Source organism: Lepidochelys kempii, chromosome 1, assembly GCF_965140265.1.
Source record: "Lepidochelys kempii isolate rLepKem1 chromosome 1, rLepKem1.hap2, whole genome shotgun sequence".
Taxonomy (NCBI): domain Eukaryota; kingdom Metazoa; phylum Chordata; order Testudines; family Cheloniidae; genus Lepidochelys; species Lepidochelys kempii.
Genome location: NC_133256.1, coordinates 263,313,910 through 263,334,602, shown reverse-complemented (window position 1 = coordinate 263,334,602; position 20,693 = coordinate 263,313,910). Strand labels below are relative to the sequence as shown.

Below are 20,693 nucleotides of genomic sequence, written 5' to 3'. Positions count from 1 at the left end.
GAGGTGGATTAACTACGCTGGCAGGAGAACGCCTCCGATCGGCGCAGCCCGTGTCTACACCGAAGCTGGGGCTGGCTGGATTAAACCAAAAGCACTTTCCCCTGGTGCGAAGGGCCAGAGAAGCAGAGGACTCAGCGAAGCCCGGGATCACGCGCTGGGAAAACAGCAGAGGCGGTGCAGGGCAAAGGCGCCCAACCAGGGCACCGAGCACAGCCTGGGGGCAGAAGCTGCGCGAGAGCCGAGGCGGCGAGCAGGGCGCGTGACAGCAGGAGGGGCGGGGCAGGGGGCGAGGGGAGCTCAGAGAAGGTCACGCAGCCTGGTAACCCCGGGAGCCGGAGGCGGGGCATAAGCAGCCCCGCCCCCAGTCCGTCGGCGCCTGTCGGCCCGCGCAGCCTCGCGGCGTGCCCAGAGCTGGGACACGCCCCCTCCTCCGCTGTTACCGCCCCTTTCCACTGCAGCCTCACGTGATCCCCCTCTCGGGCGACTGGGCTAATAGTCGGCAGAGCCCGCTTCCCTCCTTCCGCCGCACCATCGAGCCTGAGGAGGTCTGTTCTAGAGCGGCCCGGGGAGGGCGACGCTCCGGCGGCCGATTTCCGGCACCTCTAAGACTCTCGCGCCCAACCGGTGGTTCCGGGGCGGAAGTGGCGCGCGAGTCCCGCCCGCGACCATTCAAGATGGCGGCGATGCCGAAGAGGCGAGGAGCTGGGGGTACAGCGTAGAAACCACCGCCCCGCAGCGAGGCAGAGGAGCTCGGCTCCCGCCCTTCAGAGGGGTGAGAGGAGCAGAGTAGGGCGGGAGACCGACCGACCGCTCGCTGGCGGTGCTCCTGCGGGTCCCTGGGCTGCTTCTCTGCCCTCGTCTTTCTCCCCCTCCCCCTCTCGGGGGAGAGGAGCAGCCCAGGGGCTTGCCGGGCCGCGGGGGAGAGAGGGGGAGGGGGTGTTATCGCGGAGCTGTAGGAGGTGGGGTTCTGCCGGCCCCCAGGCGCACACAGGCCCGGCCCAGGCTGGCGGCTCTGGGGGAAGGAGCCGCAATGCCGGGGAAGTTTTCAGGCGGTGGGAGCCGGGTGGCTAGGGGTGGGGGCAGGTAGCGGCATGAAGCCGGTTGTGGTCAGCAGAGCAAGGGCTTGTTCCCAGCCGCATCTGTGTCTCATGCTCACTGTTGGCTCGGACCTTATGTCTTGTAGGCCTGGAGTCTGTACAGGGAAGGGGCTCGTACCCAGCTGTCCTGTATCGAGACAAGGTGGGGTTACGGCTACCAACAAGTTAATGGCCCGAGCGTCTGGTGTCCTCAGGGTTTTCGAAGCGGGATGGTGGGGGAGGCGATCTCACTATTACATACCTGAGAAATGCAGAGTTTGGGACCCTTATGTGAGAGAGATAAATCTGTTAATTCCCTGCCCTGTAGCGTTCCTGGCTAGAGAAAGAATGGTCTGAGAAATCAAACTCGTGTTGCCTTAACTGTCCATAAGAGATGGCTTATTTTATCAGTGAACACACAATCTAGACTGCTTTAGTTGTAAGCATGGCTGTTACGGCGCTTTATAGCCAGACAGTACAGATAAAAGCATTTTACAAATGCTGAATTAACCAGTATATTGAATGCAATCATTCGTAGCTCTTCAGTAAGGGTCCAATCTGCTCACATACTCAGGGCACCTAATGCCACATTAGTGCACTGCTCAGTACCTTAAGGGCAATCATTTGATTATAATTATCATTATATGGCAGATGATTCGAAGTTTCATTAGACACAAGCTAGCATGTCTTCATATCCAAACTTTATAGCTCCAGATAATCAAATTAGAGCACTTGCATAAAAAGAGGAAAGGTTAGTATGATGACAGATCTTCACACTTTGTACTAGAGACACAATTTATGAAGAAAAATTCTAAATCCAGATGTTCAACAATGCACATTTTTGAGACTCTTCACGTAAAGGAGAGCAGATGATAAACTTGTATCCTTGTGATAGAGAAGTGATTAGTACGGGATGTATGGAAAGAGTGTACAGAGAGGTATACGTGGTAGGCTGCAGCAGGACGATAGAGCTTGTGCAGCCTTAGATTCAACTGGATGTCATGTTTCCATTTGGATAGTTGTTTAATGGAACACACTAACTTTTGAACATCGGATCAATTCTAAAATTTCAAAGAATGTTCTAGATATCAGTGGGCAGAAGAACACTATTGATTTTGAGGAAGGGGAAAGGGGACATGCAGAGATTCTGCCATTGATTTAGCAGAGCTGCCCACAGCTTCAGGTACCTCTGTAGTTGTTTACAGATTAAATAACTCATCGATGAAGCTAACACCTTGCAACATAACAATACACCATCTCTTCTCTGTCCATCCTCCCAATAGAATTTGATGTTGACATCCTGAGTGATTTATCTCCCAGACAAGAAGAAGAGCAGTAATAAAGGGGGGAGAGTAGGGGGACACAGAGCCGTGGCATGTAGGCCAGTGGAGAAGAACTGTGCAAAGAAGGGGGAACCCTGTTATGAGGGAAGGGGGAACGTGGGACACAGAACTCCTGGAATGGGGGTGAAATGGGAGATCACACTGAACCCCTGGTGAGGGGGAGAATCGAGAACCCTGCAGTGGGAGGATTGGACGGCACTTGGAGATCCTGTCATGAGGTTGGGAGTGTTTCAGGGAGTCCCTGAAATAGAAAGGGATGAGATGATGGCATACAAGGAGTTGGTGCAAGGGGAGAGGGAGGAATGCAAGGAGCCCATGGTGTTTGCAATGAGCTCTGCCCTACAAGTCTGCTCAGGCCTACTGCCTGAACCCAGCTGACCAAGCCCTAGAGGATTGAGTAATTTTCCAACCCAACCCTGACATTCGTCCCCAAACCTGAATCAGCCCTGCTGTTCTCCTCCTGCCCATGCTGTTGGAGCTGCAGCAGCTGTGGGCCATCCTGCTGCAGTGTGTGAGCTGCAGAATGACAGGCACTTGGACTGTTCAGCATGCTCACTTTGCAGTTCACACAGTGCAGCGAGATGGTGGTGGCCACCAGGAGCAGAGCATGCAGCCGCTGCTGTGCTGACCCCATTGCAGAGCAGACATGAGCCCAGGAGGGTCTGGCTGTTTTCACACCCGACCTGGGCCTGACACTTGTAGTTGTGTTGGGCTTAGGTTGAGTTGCAGGGCTCTACTCTGATTACAGAAGCAACAAAGTGTGCAAAACCCTAGTAAATACATTATATTTTTCATTTGCTTATTGAAATGAATGAGATGCAGTAGTCATTTGCTGACAAAATGGTGTGTTTGTGCATCTTTGTATGTTTGCCTGAGTTTGCAGTGGCATTCTGTACATTCTTGAGAGCTGGGATTTAGGGAGGCGATAGACATTTGAGTTTCTGGGAAAACAAGCACTAATGCGGGGGGAAGAGAAGGAATTGGAGTATGCAGACTACTACATATGGTGTGTGATGTGGCTTTTTCTTTTTCAGGTGTCTTTTTTTTTTTTTCCCCCTGGTTTAAAGAAGCAATAAAAAAAAATTGGTCAAAATGGGGCGGAGATCAACATCCTCCACCAAGAGTGGGAAGTTCATGAACCCTACAGACCAGGCCCGTAAGTATCCACTAAATTTATTGTTGTAAGCATGGTTAATTCATCTGAGATAAAGATGGAATGAAAGCTGGTTGGGAGTCAGGTCAGATTCCACAAGCATTGTGTAGTTAGAGGAGGAAACGACTACACATATCTATTCCTCCTGTATTAATGTAATTACTAAGATTCTGATGGTCAGATAAGCATCTCGAAACAAGCAAAAAGATCAACTCTCACTATCAAGTACTTCAGCTGGTTATTATTAGCAATGTTTTAAGTTTGTCAAAAATGTAGATTTTTTTAAAAAAAATGTTGTTTCTATTCTGTACATAGAATATTTCAGTTTCTAAGGTGTTAATCATTTAGTGAGCATTAAATTCATACGGTCTTGTTTCCAAAAGACTGCTTAGTCCCGAACTTGTTACATCGATTAGGTGGTTGTGTATAGAAATATCTCTGCTTTTGGAGGAGTGGGGTTGCCAGTATGGCCATCTGTTGTCGTCTTTCTTCTGTAATGGGTATGAAATATGATTGTTTCTAATCGAATATCCAAGACTGTAAAAGTGGGGGTGGATAAAATTTGGCTTTTTGATCACAAGCTGTTAAGAAACAGGACTCCAGTAGTCATTTCTCTCCTCTGCAGGAAAGGAGGCCCGGAAGAGGGAGCTGAAGAAGGTAAGACGCTATTACCATCCTTAAGAACACCTGGCTAACACCATTCTAATATGCATCACATTCCCAACTGTTATGGGCTTGAGACAATAGGTAGAATCCAGACTTTATGGTTGGCTCCTCAGGAGTCACTTTCTTTCTGTGGAAAATGTTGTCTGACCAATTAATTTAAAGGAATGTTTCAGCTGGGATCAAGTGGAGTGCCCCAAGGGTTGGTCCTGGGGCCGGTTTTGTTTAATACGTTCATTAGTTATCTGGAAGATGGTGTGGATTGTACCCTCAGCAAGTTTACAGATGGCACTAAACTGGGAGGAGTGGTAGATATGTTGGAGAGTAGGGATAGGATAGAGAGGGACCCAGACAAATTAGAGGATTGGGCCAAAAGAAATCTGATGAGGTTCAATAAGGAAAAGTGCAGGGTCCTGCACTTAGGACGGAAGAATCCCATGCACTGTTAAAAGACTAGGAACTGAGTGGCTAGGCAGCAGTTCTGCAGAAAAGGACCTAGGGGTTACAGTGGACGAGAAGCTGGATATAAGTAAACAGTGTGCCGTTGATGCCAAGAAGGCTAACGGCATTTTGGGGCTGTATAAGTAGGAGCATTGCCAGCAGATCGAGGGACGTGATCATTCCCCTCTATTCGGCCTTAGTGAGGCCTCATCTGGAGTACTGTATCCAGTTTTGGGCCCCACGCTACAAGAAGGATGGGGAAAAATTTGAGAGAGTCCTGTGGAGGGCAACAAAAATTTTTAGGGGGCTGGAGTGCATGACTTATGAGGAGAGGCTGAGGGAACTGGGATTATTTAGTCTGCAGAAGAGACGAATGAGGGGGGATTTGATAGCTGCTTTCAGCTACGTGAAAGTGGGTTCCAAAGAGGATGGAGCTAGACTGTTCTTGGTACCAGATGACAAAACAAGGAGTAATGGTCTCAAGTTGCAGTGAGGGAAGTTTAAGTTGAATATTAGGAAAAACTTTTTCGTTAGTAGGGTGGTGAAGCACTGGAATGCGTTACCTAGGGAGGTGGTGGAATCTCCTTCCTTTGAGGTTTTTAAGGTCAGGCTTGACAAAGCCCTGGCTGGGATGATTTAGTTGGGGATTGGTCCTCCTTTGAGCAGGGGGTTGGACTAGATGACCTCCTGAGGTCCCTTCCAGCCCTGATATTCTGTGATTCAATGGTTCTCATCCAAGGGTATGCGTACCCTTAGGGGTACACAGAGGTCTTCCGGGGGTACATCAACTCATCTAGATATTTGCTTAGTTTTACAACAGGCTACATAAAAAGCACTAGCAAAGTCAGTACAAACTAAAATTTCATAACAGACAATGACTTGTTTATATTGCAGTGAAATGTAAGTACAATATGTAGATTCCAGTTGATTTATTTTATAATTATATGGTAAAAATGGGAAAGTCAGCAATTTTTCAGTAATAATGTGCTGTGACACTTGTATTTTTATGTCTGATTTTCTAAGCAAGTAGTTTTTAAGTGAGGGAACTTGGGGGTGTGTAAGACACATCAGATTCCTGAAAGGGGTACAGTAGTCTGGAAAGATTCAGAGCCACTGCTTAACTCACTTTTAAAATGGACCTTATAGGGTGGTGTGGAGTGATTAACGTTTGTAAAGCACTTTGAAAAGAACGGATGAATTTATTTCTCTTTCCTGGGGGAGTTCTTTGAACACATTTAGAAGTCCCAGAAACCTGAACTACAAAGAGAAATGTGTGATACCATAGATTATATCTGTTCCCCTGTTTATCCTAGAACAACAGCACTATTCCTAATTCTTTATTCTCTGACCTTCTCAGAACAAGAAGCAGCGGATGATGGTACGAGCAGCTGTACTTAAGATGAAAGATCCCAAACAGATCATTCGGGACATGGAAAAATTGGATGAGATGGGTGAGTGGGTACCATCTGGAGGGACTTGCATTTAGAGTGAGAGGAGAGATGGAAGGATCTGATAAGATGGGAGGTGAGAATTGAGAGATGGGACAAGATGGGTTTAGGGGTTAATGGAGGGACTATGTGGGTTGTAACTGTAGAAACTTTACCAAATACTGGCTTTTGCTTGTTAGAAGGATTGGAGAAGGAAAGTGGGTAAATGGTTCTTGGAACGGGAATAGATGATGAACTTTTTCAAGGTAATTGGATATTGGAGAATTTTGGATGGCTAGACGTTCCTTTGGAAGACAGAAGGATAGACATATTGTCTCTAATTGCTGTGATAAAGGAGACAACCCCTTTAAGGCTCTGGAGACCTGATGGAAAGCTGATTCAGATAGTCACTGTCATTGTCACCAGAGGTTGCTATATTGAACATGTGTGCAGTTTATGCAGTTGGGTAATCATGGCTTCTGTTGCAAGTCTCCCCTATAATTTCCTTTTTGGAATTGTTTGTTGCCTTGGTCCTACTCTCCCGGATCAGAGTTTAACCCAGTACAGCAGCCACAACTTAATGAGAAGGTGCTGAAGGACAAGCGTAAGAAGCTGCGTGAGACCTTTGAGCGAATTCTGCGGCTCTACGAGAAGGAGAATCCTGACATCTACAAAGAACTGCGCAAGCTGGAAGTGGAGTATGAGCAGAAGAGATCGCAGCTCAGCCAATACTTCGATGCTGTCAAGGTAACATTGTTGCATACTTGGTCCTCAGTCCCTGCCACGTTGAGTATTTTCAGCAAGCTGCATACCGTGCACCATGGCTGCCTCCTCAGGCATAGTACTTTAGCCGGGACATGATGAATCATCAATATGTCCTCAGCATCCCTGTGATGTGCTATATTTACAGGGAAGGATGGTTTTGGAATGGTTTTACAATGGAAGCCCTAACTATCTTGCATACCCTGGCTTGTGAGATATGTCTTTTGGAACATGAGTGAAGCTAATTTTGTTTAAAAACCCTCTTAAGTTTGTATGCATGTAATTTGTGTCTCTCAGCATTTATTTATAAGTGTTTCTGCTGTAGTATCTGAGTCCCTAAGCTCTGTCCCAGTCAACTATAAATCCTTCCTATAATGAATGCTTCCCAGATACTCTGGAAGGACATGGTGTTCTTGCCTACAGTATATCTTTGTTTGGGAACTAAGGGCATGTCTACACTAAAAACTTAAGTTGACCTATATTAGGTTGACTTATAGCCACCACAGTAATTACAGTGGTGTTTCATACCCACACTACCCTCCTTCAGTCAGTGGTGTGCATCCTCGCCAGGACCGCTTCCACCAACCTAATGCAGTATGGGGAGCTGAGAGTCGGGCTCTGAGCTCCATTTGCAGCTCCCCACTGGGTGCCTGGCTGCCCCACAGGCTCCCCACCAGCTCCACCCCCCCGCTTCCCCCCCAAAATAGTTCTCTGTTCCCTGCTGGGAGCCTGGCTATCCCTGGCTCTCGGCTATCAGCTCCCTGCTGGAAGCAGGGCAGCTGCCTGGACTCTGACCATGGAGTCAGGACTCCTGGAGCAGCCCAGCTGGGAGCCTGGGGAGCAGCCCAGCTGGGAGCCTGGGGAGCAGCCCAGCTGGGAGCCTGGGGAGCAGCCCAGCTGGGAGCCTGGGGAGCAGCCCAGCTGGGAGCCTGGGGAGCAGCCCAGCTGGGAGCCTGGGGAGCAGCCCAGCTGGGAGCCTGGGGAGCAGCCCAGCTGGGAGCCTGGGGAGCAGCCCAGCTGGGAGCCTGGGGAGCCTGGACCCAGGGGGTAGCCTGACTGGAAGTAGGGAGGACAATCTTGTCAATTTCGTGGCTCCAGCACAGAGCCAGACATTGACAAGAAAGACAGCCAACAGCTGATGTAAGTAAGACAGTGTCTACCACAGAGGAGGGCAAACAATGGCCTGCGGGCCACATCCGGCCCTCAGGACCGTCCTGCTCGGCTCCTGAGCTCCCAGTTGGGGAGGCTAGTCCCCGGCCCCTCTCCTGCTGTCCCCCCTCCCCTGCAGCCTCAGTTCGCCACGCTGTCAGCACTCTGGCCTGCTGCTCCTGCTGGTAAGGGCAGTGGTATGGCTGGCTCCAGCGGGTCTGCAAGCTCCTGCTGCTCTGAGCGGCATAAGGGGGCGGGGAGCATTGGGGTTGTATAAGGGGCAGAGGGTCCCGGGGTGCAGTCGGGACAGGGAGCGGTTGGATGGGGAGGAGGTTCGGGGGGGGGAGGGGAGTGGGGACGGTCAGGGGACGGGGAACAGGGGCGGTTGGATAGGTGTTGGAGTCCCGGGGGACCTGTCAGGGGACAGGGCTGTCAGGGGACAGGGAGCAGGGGGTGGGGTCCTGGAGGGGGTGGTTAGGCTTGGGGGTCCTGGGGAGGGCTGGTCAGGGGACAAGGAGCGGGGTGGGGGGGTAGGATGGGTTGGGGGTAGGAATTGGGAGGGGGCGGGGGCCAGGCTGTTTGGGGAGGCACAGCCTTCCCTATCTGGCCCTTCACACAGTTTTGCAACCGCGATGTGGCCCACAGGCCAAAAAGTTTGCCCACCCCGGTCTACAAGGGGTGTTGTACTAACTGCTTCTGTTAAAGGCTTATGCTTTTCCTGGAGGTGGGGTTATGTCTATGTAGGAGGGCACTTAACATTGGAGGGAGGAAGGTGGCAGTGTGTACACTGACATAGGTCGACATAAACTGCCTTATGTCGAGATAACTGTGGTGTAGACCAGGGCTAAGTATCTTAAGAGGAATATAAGCTTGATCAGGTTTTGATTATTTGAATGGGGAAATGTTTTCCGCTAGCTGAGCTCTGTGTGTTACCTTTGACCAAAGAGGCCTTAATATCTTATGCTCGTGATCTGTTTCTCCAAATGTTCATTCGGGGTCTAACACAAAGAGTGACCTACAAACCAGTTGGACAGGCACCCTTGTAAATAACCATTTTTATGAGGGAAGGAACTGACTCCTTACCCTCTATAGTCTATAAAGTGAGGAGTGTGCACGTGATCCTCTTCCCTCTGCCTCCTAAGAGATTAACCTGTTTGTTGTTTGTATTTCTTGCAGAATGCACAACACGTTGAGGTGGAGAGTATACCCCTGCCAGACATGCCTCATGCCCCCTCCAACATCCTTATACAGGATATCCCCCTACCTGGGGCTCAACCACCTTCTATCCTCAAGAAAACATCAGCCTATGGGTAAGAGGGAAGTGTCATGGAGGGGTAATAAATGCTAAACACCCATGCGTTGCAGGTGGGTATAGAGGGTTGTTGATAGAAGTGATGTTTGGGAGAGGGGAATTGGAAGTTCTGAGGGAGTGATGAATCCTTCGTTCTGTATGTATTTCCCCTCTGTTTTTGCTGTTAAAACCCTTCTTTATGCCTTGGTCGTCTCTCATATTGACTCTGATAAGTGTGTCTGGTCTTCCTGCATATCTACTTTTGCACATTAGTCCACCTTAAGCTCCATTGCTAGAGTTCTCTCTTCCCACTGTTCTCACTGCAATACCCCTTTTGGTCGTAAATACTTTCATAGGCTTCTTGTCTGCTGCTGTGTTAAATTCAAGTTTCTATTTCACCTCTTAATCTGGCCTGTCTCTCTCATGTCCTCCTGCTCTCCCTTTCCTCTTACTGATTACTTAGCACCCTTTTATTTGTCAGCTTCATGGTGTCTTCATTTTGCCCCCTATGTTTGCATCAGTTCCCACTTGTCCTTACTCTTCTCCTTCTGTCTTCCTTTAAGCCTATTTCTTCCATAAAGCTTTCTTAACTCTAATATCCATCAGCAGTGTCTCCAAACCCTCCCACATTTAATTGGTGACCTCTTTTTTTGAGTCAGTTCATAAATTCGTTGGGCAAGGACCATGCCTTACTCTGTTTTTGTAAATTTCTAATGTATTTTCATAGCACTTAGGACAGGAACAGCTGGATCATTGTCTAAATGGTTGCTGTGAAGGTGATTGTGAGGAACTGGGACAGATTTTTGTGTTTATCTCCTTTACACTTTTTTTTTTAATATCCAGCCCTCCAGTCCGGCCCATTTCTGTACTTCCACCTCCTGGACTTGGCGTTCCACGGTTACCCCCAGGTCGGAAGCCCCCTGGACCTCCTCCAGGGCCTCCCCCACCCCAAGTCCTACAGATGTATGGCCGTAAAGTGGGCTTCACTTTAGAGATGGCCCCTTGGAGGCGAGAGGAAGAGATTTCTTACAGTCCTGACATAGGTAAAAAGCTGCTCCTCCTTTGTCCCAGTCCTCATGTTATCCCTGTACTGGAGATTTACCTTGACTTCTGTCTGATCTTCCACTGATAGTGCTACGGTGAATGTGGTGTGCACTGGCATTGCCATTGTGACTTAACTGGGAGGAATGTGCAGGCTTGTATTATCTGAGACTGGTTTCTGTAGGTTCACAGAGAATGTTCTTACTGTATGAAAGATTGAAATAACTACAAAGCTTGGCCAAATGATAACTAAGGTAAGATAAATTTGCAAGTGTTTGAAGGGTGTTGAATCCTCTGAGGTGAAGAACCTGTCTAGATGGTTATAGTTAAGTGGAATGGAATGAAATTGAATAAAGGGGGGAAATGAGACTGGATATCAATAAGCCTTTGCTGCTAATAGTTAAATCTCATACACTAGAGAATAATTTCCTAAGGGAAATGATAGAAAACGCCATCATGTGATTGGACAAAACCATCTGAAAAACTATCCTACTGGGGGGGAGAGAATTTTCCAGTTTAGACTTTTGAGAGCAAAAGTCTCATGTCTCAGATGCGTGCCCTTTGAGTTTTGGAGATAGCATCCTTCATTTAAATGATTATGCTCCTAAACCTCTTGGGAGGTGCTGGTATGCTGCATAATTTAATGTCAGTTAATTTAACATCAGTTACATTTCCTTATCAAATGTCAAAGCTTCAAGTTATAACTTTCAAATACTGGGTTTTACACTAGTGCATTGTTGAATGGGAGAGAAATCTGCCCCCAGGATGGATGGCTGCAAGATTGTGGGATCCCGCATTTTAAAATCTCCCCAGCTAGCATCATTCAGAAAAGTTGTGCATGTTCTTTCATTCCCACCCAAAGTGTTTCTCATTAGCACCTGTAGGATTAGTAGCACCAGAAGTTAAACTAATTAGACTGTCCAATTTCATTTAATTCCTACTGGACCTCCATATATTGCATAGTGAAACTAAGTTTATCAGCTTATGCACATAATGGAGTGCTATGTAGACATAACATTAGGACTTGGGGGACTAGAAAAGGCACAAAGTAGAGTGACCAGAGAAATTCAGAAAGGTAGAAATGGATAAATAGAAATGAACTGGTGAATTTTAGAGTGCAGATATTGTTCAGTAGCCAAAAAAAAAAAAGCAATGGTGATAGCTGATTGGACTAGTAACAAAACAACCTCAGATAAGATCTCCATCCTAGAGTTTATTTTACCCTCCTTTTGTTCCCCTCTCCCCATTCCTAGATAGCGAAATGAAATTACTGTGTTCTATCAGAAATAGAACTAGTTAACTCTCCACTTGGAGGGGGATCTGAAAGGATAAATGCTAGACAATGTATTTCTGTTCCTCACTGGAATGGAGTTTGGAATGAGTTCTGTAACTATAGAAATAAACCTAAGATGACATATATTCTCATTCTTCCATGCTGGTGTGCTTTGCTTCCTGATATTCTGCTCTTCTTCTCAGGTCAGCGAGGGCACGATGATGATGCCTCCAGTACCAGTGAAGATGAAGGGTATCCTGAGGACATGGATCAAGACAGGCATGATGACAGTAGTGATGACAGTGATAGTGACAGATCAGATGCAGACAGCGAAGGCGATGAATTCCTGCATCGTGACAATGAAAATGAAAGGGAGGGTGAAGACAAGAAATCAGGTTTGTGTGGTGGGAACTCCACTTCATTATTGTCTGAAAAGTGACAGAAAATAGGACTACATCATAGTCTGAAAAGTGACGCTCTTATTTCTGTTTGCTCTGTAGTTATGAGGCTGAAAGGAGAGCAAACTGAATTCTGTTCTGGCTCAACTAACTAAATTATTACCTAAGTTCCTATTACAGAATTTTTATTACTGCTGATAAATGAGTCAGAAAGCACCTAGCTGGAATTTGAGATTCCAGGCTGAGGTTGCAACATTAGTATTCAAATTTATCTGCTTTGTTAGAATATATACACACTTGACCTGGAGCATTCAGTCAGAAACAAGGAACTTCACAATACAATTTTTAGTTCCATGTCAGAGTAGAACCACACTTTAATGACTTGAGACTTTTCAAAAGAACTGTACAAGATACATAACTGAATTTCAGGCTTATCAAAGACAGTCTACTTCACTCACTGTAGAAGAGCATCAACCATCCATTCAACTATTTGAGTGGAAGTCAGGAACACTGTTTATTTGAAACTGATGGTAATTTTAGGTTAGCAGAATGTAATAAGGCAAATAACACCGATGTTATGTTACCATTTTGAAAAGAGTCACAAGATATTTAATTTGCTATCCACATCAAATAACTTTTCTTGTATATATTTGATCTCTCCCTTTTCCCTGTGCTTATCTCTGCAGGGCTTAGTGTGCGGTTTGCCGACATGCCTGGGAAGTCACGGAAAAAGAAAAAGAACATGAAGGAACTGACTCCACTTCAGGCTATGATGTTGCGAATGGCAGGTGAGAACATAAATTCCCTAGCTAGTAAACAAAATATTTAGCTTTTTTAAAAAAAAATGTTTTTGCTTGCTTCATTTCTCAACCTTAATGAAGATAACTTAGACTAATGAAACATTAATATTTGTTTTTAAGGGGAGTAAGGAGGTGAGGAGAACTTAAAACTGAGTTGCTGTTTAAGTAATATATCTCTTGAGGCAACTTTACTATGTTCTCAATATTCTAAAGCCTTTCAGGATTAAGATGCCCATAAAAGATGCTGCTTCAGATGTATAAAGGTAACCTCATAACTTCATCTACAATAAGATGTCTTTCTCCAGACTTGAGCTCGTTTTTCCTTCCTCATTAAGAACTGCACTTGTGTCAGCTGTTTCACTTGTCTGCTCATATAAAATCACCTTTTTTAAAAAAATGTGAAAGTTTTTTTTACTTTTGTATAATTCAAAGGGCTAAACCAATTTTCCATGGGTTTCCCCCTAAAAATCCCCAAACACTAGCTGTGTGAAGTTATACAAGAGAAATTTCAGCTCAAAAGGAATTGTTAACCCCTGAAAATATGGGGTTGTTATGGCACAGCCTTCTGTGCTCCATGGTAGTGCTGCCAGCGAGAGCTGTACTGTGTTCCTGTTACCTATTTTATATAGTAGCTAAATGAGGCCAGTTTCTTCCCTCCTCCCCATCGCCTTTTTGTGGGGGAGGAGATGATCCTCCATCTCAAGTTTTTCTCTGGTGCGTATTTATAAATGTATCTTGTCTTTTCTTTATCTTCAGGTCAGGAAATCCCCGAGGAGGGGCGAGAAGTGGAGGAATATTCGGAAGAGGAGGAAGAAGAGGATGAAGATGATTCTGAATCTGAAGAGACACCACAGCAGCAACGCAAGGAGGAGTCTCGTCCAGAGACGGGGTCATCATCTACTACACCCTCTCAGCCACAGCAACAGCAGCAACCACCACCACAGCCTGTTCCTCCAACTCAGCTACAGGCACCGCCCATGACTGGGCCTCCCCCTCTGGGACCACCTCCTGCCCCTCCCCTGAGGCCTCCAGGACCACCTACTGGTCTTCCTCCTGGTCCTCCACCAGGTGAACACTTAGCGTATTTTTGTTTAAATTAACTTGCAGCTGCTGAAAGGCGTTAGGTTCCAATCCCAATCCTGCAGACCAAGAGTTGGCTTGTTATTCTCTGACCAGCTATAGTGGCAGTGCAGGCTTCCCTTAAACTGTCCTTTGAATGTGTTTCAACCCTTACCTGGAGAGGGAAACATACTTATGTGAAGGAAATTTGATACCATTCTTATTCAGTAGTAGTAAGCCAGATGGCCAATTAGTGCCTGTTCCGATGTTGGTTTTGCAATGTAAGCACCTATTTTACCTGCAACTGGAGGGAGACAGCGACTTACTTCACATAGATCAGTGAGGAATGATTTGGTCACTACCTATCATGAGAGGAAAGTGATCAGGAACAGTCAGCATGGATTCACCAAGGGAAGGTCATGCCTGACTAATCTAATCGCCTTCTGTGATGAGATTACTGGTTCTGTGGATGAAGGGAAAGTAGTGGATGTATTGTTTCTTGACTTTAGCAAAGCTTTTGACACGGTCTCCCACAGTATTCTTGTCAGCAAGTTAAAGAAGTATGGGCTGGATGAATGCACTATAAGGTGGGTAGAAAGTTGGCTAGATTGTCGGGCTCAACGGATAGTGATCAATGGCTCCATGTCTAGTTGGCAGCCGGTGTCAAGTGGAGTGCCCCCGAGGTCGGTCCTGGGGCCGGTTTTGTTCAATATCTTCATAAATGATCTGGAGGATGGTGTGGATTGCACTCTCAGCAAATTTGCGGATGATACTAAACTAGGAGGAGTGGTAGATATGCTGGAGGGCAGGGATAGGATACAGAGGGACCTAGACAAATTGGAGGATTTGGCCAAAAAAAATCTGATGAGGTTCAATAAGGATAAGTGCAGGGTCCTGCACTTAGGACGAAAGAACCCAATGCACCGCTACAGACTAGGGACCGAATGGCTAGGCAGCAGTTCTGTGGAAAAGGACCTAGGGGTGACAGTGGACGAGAAGCTGGATATGAGTCAGCAGTGTGCCCTTGTTGCCAAGAAGGCCAGTGGCATTTTGGGATGTATAAGTAGGGGCATAGCGAGCAGATCGAGGGACGTGATCGTCCCCCTCTATTCGACATTGGTGAGGCCTCATCTGGAGTACTGTGTCCAGTTTTGGGCCCCACACTTCAAGAAGGATGTGGATAAATTGGAGAGAGTCCAGCGAAGGGCAACAAAAATGATTAGGGGTCTGGAACACATGACTTATGAGGAGAGGCTGAGGGAACTGGGATTGTTTAGTCTGCAGAAGAGAAGAATGAGGGGGGATTTGATAGCTGCTTTCAACTACCTGAGAGGTGGTTCCAGAGAGGATGGTTCTAGACTATTCTCAGTGGTAGAAGAGGACAGGACAAGGGGTAATGGTCTCAAGTTGCAGTGGGGGAGGTTTAGGTTGGATATTAGGAAAAACTTTTTCACTAGGAGGGTGGTGAAACACAGGAATGCGTTACCTAGGGAGGTGGTGGAATCTCCTTCCTTAGAAGTTTTTGAGGTCAGGCTTGACAAAGCCCTGGCTGGGATGATTTAATTGGGGATTGGTCCTGCGTTGAGCAGGGGGTTGGACTAGATGACCTCCTGAGGTCCCTTCCAACCCTGATATTCTATGATTCTGTCTGAACTGGATTGCAGAAATTAGCCTAAAAATTAAAATCTCTGTAACCTGTTCTCTAGCCATCTAATTTCGTTAAATAGAATATTGGCTTTGATAGAGTTAGTATATCTAGAACAGTATATAACATGAGCCCAGTGCTATTCCTGTGCACACATACAATGAATAACAAACATGATGTTAATAAGTAAATATAAGGCATGTCCTTCAGTGTTGCTCTTCTCACCCTCCCTAAAACAAAAAAACCCCAAACCCACAACAGCCCTCCACTTTTACTGTTTCCATGAAATCAACAAAGTCTGACTCTACCAGGACAGTGGGGGAAGCAGATTCCAGAGTGAAAGGTCTTACGTTGAAGTCGTTATCTTCAGTTTTTTAAATTTAGGCATTGTTGACTCATTCGCTGTTCTCTCAAATGTCACTGCAGCACATGGTGGGGAAAGAGTCTCGCAGACAGCTACTGGGTAGGGCTGCAGATTCCTCATGAAAAGGAAGTGGGGTACTAGAATAGTCTTGGGAATGTGGTGTGATATGGATCACTTGAATGTCTCTGTAAACAATATCTGTACAGGAGAAATAGGATTTCCCCTTTTGCCAAGCTGTGATGTTGCCACAATAGAGGAAAGGACACTTTTTATGCAACTGTGGAATTTGATACTGCAGTATATTAACTCATTAAATTTCCAAAAAGTGATTTATTTTATATGAGCAATGATCTCTTCAGTGACAGTCCTTAAGATCCGTGAGGCTGCCAGGTTTAGTTCTTATGCTTCAAGACAAAAGCTGACCACTTGGGATCAGGAAGTAAATACCCTCCATCCTAATATATTGCGCAGTCAGTTACATCAAGAAGAAAGCATAAAATTCCCACAAGTAACTGGCTTTCACAGTTGCCAAAGAGGCACTACCAGACTGGATAAAACATTGGTAAAATCTGGTAATGTCATTTTGACAGGATTATAGGCGTTAACGTAATCTTGACACATTTTTCAAACGGGAAATCTCTGATGACTCTAGTTCAGGGACCAGCTTCTCAAAGTGATTCTTTCAAATACCTGCGCATTGGAAAGATCACTTCAGCATGTTGTGTTCTTGGGAATACAGCTCAGCACTGGAGCCTCTCCAGGGACGACTGTGGTGAGAAGAGAGAGAAGTGACTTGGCTTGAACAGCCAAGACACCACGTTGTCTGTGCCTACACTACGAGTTAGGGGTGTGACTCTCCTGCTCATGAATACGTATTAGTGTTAGTGCTCATCGAGCTCGTGGAAAATAGCAGTGTAGCTGTGATAACATAGGTAGTGGCAGTGGAGGCAGGAAGGAGCTGTGCTGAGTACAAACCTGCCTGAAACTGGTAGATATGTGCTCAGCCATTCCTCTGCTACTTACGCTACCATGGCTACACTACTGTTTATGCTTTCACTAGCTCAATGAGAGCAAGCGTCAATATCTGTACACATAGTATAGGCATAGCCTTTGTATAAGGGGTTAAGAAACCATAAGACGAGAAGATCAGTTATGTAGAGGGTTGGCTGATATTGGAGACCGCTCCCCTTAATCAGGTGCTGTTTGATATTACATGATGCAATGTTTTTCCGCCCATGAGTTAAGTTGCCTTTGTTTTGTGTGTATATTTTCAGGGGCTCCTCCATTCCTGAGACCTCCAGGATTGCCAGGTCTGCGTGGGCCTTTACCACGACTCTTGCCACCTGGACCTCCTCCTGGTCGGCCCCCCGGTCCTCCACCAGGCCCACCTCCAGGTCTGCCACCCGGCCCACCCCCACGTGGACCCCCACCTCGTTTGCCACCTCCAGCACCACCAGGTACATTTTTCTGCTTCCTTATTATATGTATTTCATTTTAAACTTTCCCACTGGTGCTTGAGTTAGTACATGCGGTATGGGGAAACATTCTTCCCCAGTACCCTGGCCTCAGACAATCCCATGCTACTTATGTGCCTACATTCAGGCTACATTACTACAAGCACGGCACTGGGTGGCGTAACCTGTTCCCCTCCATTGCAGGTCCCTTGGAGTTGTTACTTTCCGTTTAACGACAACGACTAAGTCCCTGCTGTTCTTGTACCTGGAGGTCTGAATTCCCGTTATGTCAGAATTTGTTTTCATTGTACTATATCACAGATCTGTTCCAGATTGCCTCTTGTGTTGACGTCCCTGTTAGAATTCACATTATTATCTGTATTTTCTTGGGGCCTAGGAGCCCCAGTCATAGACCAGGACCGCATTATGCTAGGCTATGTACAAACACAGAACAAAAGGACAGTCCCTGCAGCTGTCCACTCCTGAAGCAGGGACTATTTACGCCCCACTGGTCACATGCTGCTGATAGTTCTGAAATTCTTATACACATGATGGGAGGTTGTCCATTGTGCTCTAGCACTGGATATATATAGCAATTCAAGGGAGGGGAATACACAGGGGCCTTAACCTCCATACAAAGCCACAGTGCCTGTCTAGAATTTCCTAAACATTCTTCCTGATGGAGAACAATCTGATGCTGAGGGGCTTGAAAACAATTTGTAAGATTACCTTCTGTAAGATTACCTTCTAACTCGGGGGACCTGCCTCCAACTTACGAGCTTTCTTTGGATTGTTTCCAAGTGCTGTTTCCGCTTGCTCAAACTTTCTGTCCCTCCGTCCACAGGTATCCCTCCTCCTCGTCCAGGCATGTTGCGTCCACCTCTGGTGCCTCCACCAGGGCTTTTCCCGCCGGCTCCCATTCCAAACCCAGGGGTGCTGAGTGCCCCACCCAGTCTGATCCAGCGCCCCAAGGCGGATGACACCAGTGGAGCTACCATTGAGAAGAAAGCCACAGCCACAATCAGTGCCAAGCCGCAAATTACCAACCCCAAAGCAGAGATCACCCGCTTTGTGCCCACTGCCCTGCGAGTGCGACGTGAGAATAAGGGGGCTTCTGCTGTCTCCCAGAGAAAACACGATGATGAGCCTGCTCTCCAATTAACCAAAGCAACCCCTAAGGTTGGCTCCTCTGCCCCTGTCTCTGTGCAGACTAAGGATGATGTGTATGAAGCCTTCATGAAGGAAATGGAGGGGCTACTGTGACGTATCCTCATCCCGGTCAACCTCCTACCTGCTGAGCTCAAATCAGACTACTGTATGGTGGGGAGGTGTATTTCCTGTAATACACCCAGTTACTGAAGGAGACCACCCCCCTGCCCCATCTTCAGTGTGTGTGTGGGGAGAGGGGTTGCGTGATAGAATATTCCACCTACCCGCAGGTTAACTTACCAACAGGCTCAGAATAGAGACCATTGCAGTCAGGTTCTGGTGGGGGCCTTCCTTTCAGAGCCAGAATTGCCACTTCTGTCCTCTTTGTGGGAGGAGGCTAAAATCCAGAAATGACACTATGATGGAATCTTTCTTGGGCCGGTCTTCTGTTTTGCGGGACACTGGTACTGAAAGACAAGTGTGTCTGGCACTCCCACTGGAACCTTTTCACCCTCTGAATGCTTTGGGTAGGGTGCTAGAATAAACTCCTGAGGTACTGGAAATAAGTTGGCAACATTTCATACACACACCTGGTCATTAAGTTTTTATGTTCCATTTTGGTTGTCTTTTGTAAATATTTTGTAATACTGTGTTTTTAGTTGCAGTGAGATTGATTGATCACTTCCTGCAAGGGGGTTATCAAAAAGGTATTTTACTGCATATACTTAATGGGAGTTTTGCACCCTGTCCCCTCCAGAGTCAACTTACTGGCTTCCTGCTGACAGGGAAGACTTCAGTGTGTCTCATGAAAACAATAAATGTTTGATGTACTAAAACACTTGTCGTCTTGTGATCTAGTATCTGTATTAATGCAGTTAGGGGAAAGGCTGTGCATAGCTCCTGGGGAGGGATTATTGCACTGAACTTCATGGAAGAAGCACCTGGCTAGATTTTGAATTAAGTACTATCTTTTAAAAAAATGCTTTATGAAGTTGTGAGCAAACATACTGAAACTGTATCTGTCAACACCTGTACTTCGCTGTATCATTTATAACCCTCACTTGTAATTTATAATCAACCTTTGCGGGTGGAACATGTTATTTTGAGACCTAAAATGTGGAGCTCGCAACAGTTAACAAGCTTCTCTGTTTATGCTGGCAAAGCTTCAACTTGCATCAAGCCTAAAATACTTGATTACATTGGATGTCCCTTAGACTCATGAGAAAGCATATCAAGTTAGAAGTAGAAACAACTTACAGATTTAAGAGTATGAATAATACTTTCACTGACAAGGAAACTTCTAGGCAAAAATTCTGTTAAATTATGTAAAAATTGAGAATATTGCACTAAAAATGTTAAACATTAGGGTTTCCTCACTTTTTAACAAATTGAGATTCTAAATTTAACCTTTCTTCATAAGCCAACTCTCCTTCCACCTATAGGCTATAAAACCCTGTTAGTTCCATTCACCATAGTCCTCCATCTCCTTTTCCATTATGAACTACAGACTACCACCAGCATACATCTACATACTAACCAGATGTATCATTACATTCCCACCATATGGACACAAGCCTCCTGCTCCTCTGGTCCACTTGCTTGTGTTCAAGAGATACCAGTACCTTAATGTCTCTGTACCAAATGACAGGTTTCAGAATAGCCGTGTTAGTCTGTATTCGCAAAAAGAAAAGGACTTGTGGCACCTTAGAGACTAACAAATTTATTTGAACATAAGCTTTTGTGAGCTACAGCTCACTTCATCGGATGAAGTGAGCTGTAGCTCACGAAAGCTTATACTCAAATACATTTGTTAGTCTCTACGGTGCCACAAGTACTCCTTTTCTTCCTGTACCAAATGGGGTCTAAACTCCACAGCATTTCATTGATTTTAAGGCCAGAAGACCAGCTGTGATAGTCTAGGGCAGTGATCCTCAGACTGAGGCTCATGAGCTGCAAGTGGCTCTTTAATGTGTCTCCTGTTGCTCTTTGCAGCACATGATATTAAAACACAGTGTGATGTAATTATTAATCAGGATGTTCTTACTATGTTATTAATTATAGTTGATAAAATAATACTTGGTCAGTCATTTCACTGTGAGAATAATATATATAAAAAATAGTGAATGAAACAATGAATTCACACTACTGTGACTCTTTTGGGTAATGATGGATCATTAATTTGGCTCTTGAAACACAGGTTTGAGT

The 20,693-nt window shown here is 46.1% G+C and overlaps 1 protein-coding gene across 1 annotated transcript; it reads left to right on the top strand.

Annotated features, from left to right (window-relative positions):
* Positions 1-465: 465 nt before the first annotated feature.
* On the top strand, positions 466-19,326 carry WBP11 (WW domain binding protein 11). The gene is made up of 12 exons (XM_073327350.1): positions 466-772; positions 3,454-3,575; positions 4,198-4,229; positions 6,034-6,127; positions 6,654-6,850; positions 9,191-9,324; positions 10,149-10,348; positions 11,823-12,014; positions 12,704-12,805; positions 13,574-13,885; positions 17,160-17,342; positions 18,184-19,326. The coding sequence occupies exons 2-12, from the start codon at positions 3,512-3,514 to the stop codon at positions 18,600-18,602; spliced, it is 1,929 nt and encodes a 642-aa protein (XP_073183451.1). The 5' UTR covers positions 466-772; positions 3,454-3,511; the 3' UTR covers positions 18,603-19,326.
* The last annotated feature ends 1,367 nt before the right edge of the window (positions 19,327-20,693 follow it).

Excerpts from the sequence above, each read along its gene's own strand:
- WBP11 (XM_073327350.1), top strand. The coding sequence starts at position 3,512 with ATGGGGCGGAGATCAACATCCTCCACCAAGAGTGGGAAGTTCATGAAC. Across the intron at positions 6,851-9,190 it reads AATACTTCGATGCTGTCAAG|AATGCACAACACGTTGAGGT; the intron begins GTAACATTGTTG and ends TATTTCTTGCAG. Across the intron at positions 10,349-11,822 it reads TTCTTACAGTCCTGACATAG|GTCAGCGAGGGCACGATGAT; the intron begins GTAAAAAGCTGC and ends TCTTCTTCTCAG.